The 5,166-nt window shown below is 40.0% G+C and overlaps 1 protein-coding gene across 1 annotated transcript in view; it reads right to left on the reverse strand.

The window, feature by feature from the left end:
• Window positions 1-3,653: 3,653 nt before the first annotated feature.
• The window catches only part of LOC119338316, a 3,936-nt gene continuing 2,423 nt past the window's right edge, over window positions 3,654-5,166 (reverse strand). Inside the window, exon 4 of the mRNA XM_037610609.1 lies at window positions 3,654-4,493. Coding sequence (XP_037466506.1) covers window positions 3,936-4,493 — 558 coding nt within the window. The 3' untranslated portion in view covers window positions 3,654-3,935. The remainder of the gene's footprint in view (window positions 4,494-5,166) is intronic.

The raw sequence follows: 5,166 nt of genomic DNA on the forward strand, positions 1-5,166 counted from the left end.
TTAGCACCCTTTGGAGAGAAAGACAGTAAATGAGGAATGATGTTTAAATACTATTGAGTTTTTCTTTTATTTTCTTCTTGGTTCAGTTTGGAACCAACCTTCTATGTAGCTGAAATTTTATGTATCATATTAGGTCAGTGTTTGCATTGTGAAAGATTGTCTTATGTTATTTGAACCTTGCCATATCGAGAGTACTTTTTATTTTCATGTTGTTTGTAAAAACTGCCTCTTTTGATGCAATCAGTAGAGCCACAAAACTGTTATTCACTGCTTAGGCATATGAACATGTGGATGAATTGTGAAATGATGCTGGCCAGCTTGTTACTTATAGGCATTGCATGGCATGCATAGTCCTAATTTATATTCCGCATCAACTTGACAGTTTTGTAAGTTCCGTTCATATTTTTTGCATGACATATAAGTATCTACCTATTTAGCTCCTTAAAGATTGTAAAGTGCAGGTGCACAATCAAAGGCTTCATTGTTCTTGCCCTCAAAAAAAAAGGCTTCACTTTTTTTGTTTTAAAAAGGCTTGTTTGGTCATAGTTCGTTGGGAAAGGTAAGGTTATGGAAATATTGTCTCTTTCGACAAAACTCGCACCGATAGGGTGGTCACAGATTATTAATAATTTAATAACATACACAAAGTTTGTTGTCTTTACAAGGAATCAAACAGAACACGTTGAAGTCTCAAAGAAAACATAATATGTAAATTTAGATGGTGAGGTTCTGATTTGATATTCTTACCTTATGTACTATTTTGTTCATAAAATGTTTTACACTCGCATGTTCGGTCGGAAAGGCCTTGGGCTGCTAGCAGTTAAATTTTAGAGTAGTTTTTTGTATTGATCTGCAATACCCTAATGATAAGAAATGATTTTTTTATCGTATGACTCTTATATATTCATATATTCCTTCAATTTTGCAGAAACTCGAGCAAATTGTGAACCTCTATGTATCAAAGAATTTTCTGAATTATGTTTGCGCATATGGCAATATGAAAAGGTAGGGCCATAATGATGGTATGCATAGTGGGAGTGGAAGAGAAGCATGTGTCATCGCCAAAGTCACAGTGGTTGTGATCATCCACGTCCAACCCAACAAAGATTGACATGTAGCAGGGTTCATCTGGCTTGCATTACATGTCGGGCACAGGTTAGTCACGTGCTCCAAAAAATTGCGCCGAAGGGCCAAGATGACCATGACCTACTCGCCGATGGCACCGACGCAAGCCATAGGATCATCTGTTGTCATGAGAGCAGGAGCGGCCGAACCCGCCTCAGTTGGGAGTAGCCAACACCCAACCTTATTAATACTGATAATCTTGAGGCACAACGAACCAAAGTAAAAGAGCCGGCTGATGGTGATCCTTCTAGAGAAAAATGGGAAAACACCAAGATAGATGTTTATCGTGAGACATTCACTATTGCGGTGTTCGGCCGGCATGTTCACTGCATTCAACTACACTGCAATTCAATGTGAACGCATTGGTAGCTTCTGGACTCACTCAGAGATTCGCCCGAAAATCATCGGGTCTTTAGGGCCATCCGGAGTCTCACGTGGAGCTATGTCTGATCAATGTGTATGTGTCTAATTTTATTGTTCCGTGGCAACACACGGACATTCAGCTAGTACGTATAATAGAGCGTGACTCGTCTATTACTGGATACTCCCACCGTCTCAAAATAAGTGTCTCGATTTTATTATAACTTTGTACTAAAGTTAGTACAAAGTTTAGACACTTATTTTGGAACGGAGGGAGTATAAACTAGCTACAGTTGGTAAGTTCTTTGTCAAGTGATTAGAGATAAGTTTATGAGGCGAATATTCTTTTCGCTGGTTAAAATTTCATCAAAAAGGGAGCTGACCTCGACACAAGAAGCCGGTCCATAAAAGTTACAGTCTCGAATGTAAGCACTCCAATACTGAACAAACACTTGTTTCAAAAATGGCGCGACAAGTCGGGCAACCGCTTCTAGTAAGTACACTATCCTTCAACTGTCCAAAATTTCAACCAGATTGTAGCCAATCTGTTGAAAATGGAACAGAAAATTTGACGACAAAATCCACGTGACTTTTACAACCCCTGCGACCTTTGTGTGTTCCATCCAAACTCAAACACGTGAGAGAAAAACAAGAAGCAAGCAAAAGATGCTCCGCAATTTCTTACCCAAAGTTGTTATACAACTACTGCAGCAGATAAAAAATCTCTTAATTTTATTAAACAAATGTCAGCTGATGTACAAAGCATGAGAACAATGTAATCTGCATAAACTAGTATTCTTGTAGTGTTATATGGGATCAAACCTGAATTTTGTTCACATGTTATTCAGAAGATTTATGACATGTGCTAAACCAAATATACTCCAGGCGCGCGGCAAAATGCAGCAAGTCGCCTGCATTTTCATTTTCTGAGTAAACATGGGTGCATTAGCATCGCCATATTCAGAATGATAGGCGCTAACAAAAATGACTGAAACTTATAGGCCGAGTGTCCGGCCGCATCAGCATCACCATGTTCAGAATTCAACCTTTGTGAAAACACAAATTCATTTTCTGCTGATGGACTCAAACTTTCAGTAGAGTTTCATCTAAGACACCACATCTGTGCCAACACCAGATGCTTCATCTAAGACTAAGAGAAATGCAGGTGGCAACGTTGAAGTAGTGTCCATTGTCGAACACATTACAGACTAATGTCACTGCACCACTGATCAAACAGTTTCGGAATATTAGAACCGTGATGCCAACGCAAATAGGTTTCTTATTATACTGTCTGGAGAACAAACCAAGTTTAGCTAGTAGAAACACAACAACTGCTTGGTTTTCCTGAACCCATATCTCAGTGGAAGGAACTGGGTTCTAAACTTCTAATGTGCCGCAGTCATACCCAAAATATACAATACTTGTGCCCTGTTTTAGGGCAACCCAAAATAAAATTCAGCAACTTTTGGTTTTGGGGCAACTGTTTTGGCCGAAGAGGGACTTCATCAAATTCATAAAAAAAAGATGAAACTCATGGGCACTAGCACCCATGGTTTATTGATATAGGAGAAGCATCCCTTGTAAGAAACCAGAAATTCGTCCCCGACGTGGCTCGAACCCTGGTTGCTGGAGACGCCATTGCGCTCCCTTGCCACTAGGCTACAGCCTAGTTCTCAACTTCATCAAATTCATACTGACACAGATTTTGTTAGATCTGGTATAGGAGGCACTGCGGTGGCTGTATGCATGGACTCTTCTGGAAATTACTTGCGATCATGTACACTAGTAATTCATGGCGTGAGAGAAGTTTCAACTCTAGAGGTATCGCTTGCAGCGAAGCTCTATCTTTGGCGGATGATCTTCTACTTCACAATTTTCTAGTGGCTACTGATTCTAAGCAGGTGGCTAATGATATCAACATGGGCTGCACTGGTATTCATGGTCTGTTTATAGCTGAGATTAAGTTAAGGACAACCAAATTTAATTCTAATTTTTGTTTCTGAGTGTCAGGCCTTGAATAGAGAAGCCAATTTACTAGCCAAGCTTTTTGATTCTTTAGATTGTGGTAGACATGTCTGGTTGGGACAGCCTCATGATCACAGTTATTTTCCCAGTTTTGTGAACTATGAATAACAAAGTTTGGTGGTTCTTAAAAACAGAAGTTGCTGGAGCCGTTTTTTGCCCTCCAAATAGTCAAAAAACGACTGAGATGCTCTTACAGAAGTTACTGAGTGAACAACACTACATAGAGGTACCAAAACCAGTGTACCCCAAATGGCTAGGATTGTCAGGTAATAGTACTGAAATATGTTAACCAGAAACATGTAAAGATACCCTAAACAGTTCAACAGTGTCCACGTACGATTCACTCTAGACTGTTGACCGGTTCTTGGCCCATTCCTCAGACACAACTTTTCGACAAACTTTATTCAAGCCCTGCAATAAGCCTACTAGACGGTAAGCAAAGTCGACCAAGTCACCTTCACTGAGATCAACCCAAAACCAGTCTTTATCTCTCGAGTATCAAGTCCATGCGTGTCTGCCTGGAAGGAACAACATCGTTCCGCTGAACCAGATGGCCCCGAGGACACCTTGAACTTCAAAACCAGAATGGAACCATCCACTACAGCAACCACAGACCTCTTTAAATGACGTGACTCGTCAATTGTACCATTGAAGAGCCGAATTCTTTCGTTATAGCCACCAATAAAACAACGCAAGCGCAGATCAAAGCTGCTCTGCACCTCTGACACAGCAACTTCAATATTCGCCATGACAGCGTCATCAATACGTGCTATGGTTAAGTCAACCGCGCCACAGTCGCCACGGATGCGATTTTTCAATGCACAATTCCATGGGCCCATATCGGCTATGTCTGTTACACCATCAATCAGCTGGTAATCATCCCTTTCTTCCTTACCTACCTTGATCCTCATGTCATATTCCACTAGAATAGTGGAAATCAAATCTATCCCTCGCTTAAGGCCAGCCATGTCGATGAGAGAACCCTACAAATTTGTTACTGTTTAGTAGCTCTTCATATGGAAGTAAGAAACAACTAAAGCTTTATACTAGTACCTTTGTTTCTAAATGTAAGACGTTTTGGCAATTCAAATTGAACTACCAAAACACATCTTACATTTAGGAACAGAGGGTGTACTTCTCTAAGCTGTTTTACTTGCAACATTAATTTTGTGTTACTTTACAATTGCTGACCAACATCTTTGCCACATATCAAACTGACTGGTTACATAGTGTACACCAGTGTTTGGGAGGGGAAATTGGCCCTCGGTATTTATTGGACATTGTTCAGATCCCAATTTTTACATAAGCATGTCGAAATGAGAAGAGAAAACAAAATGACTTAATAGTGATGCAATGATTCATGCTGGTGTGTTAAGTAGCAACTAAGAGCCCGAACTATTCTGTTTGATTTTGTTTGGAATACATGATATACTCACTCAGTTCCATAATTTATAAGTTTCTCATAGTAAATCACCTTTCCACAATATAAACTTGGTGTAATGGTGGCCTAAACAATCCAAACTACCATTCTGCTAGGTCTGTACAGATAAATCACAAGACTTGAGAGTGCTTGCTGTTCCATACATACACTAGGTTTGGCCTTACAATGTGAAATGAATAGATTTGACATAAGTCAGGTATTTGACCCCCCCCCCC

Source organism: Triticum dicoccoides, chromosome 7B (genome assembly GCF_002162155.2).
Source record: "Triticum dicoccoides isolate Atlit2015 ecotype Zavitan chromosome 7B, WEW_v2.0, whole genome shotgun sequence".
NCBI lineage: Eukaryota > Viridiplantae > Streptophyta > Magnoliopsida > Poales > Poaceae > Triticum > Triticum dicoccoides.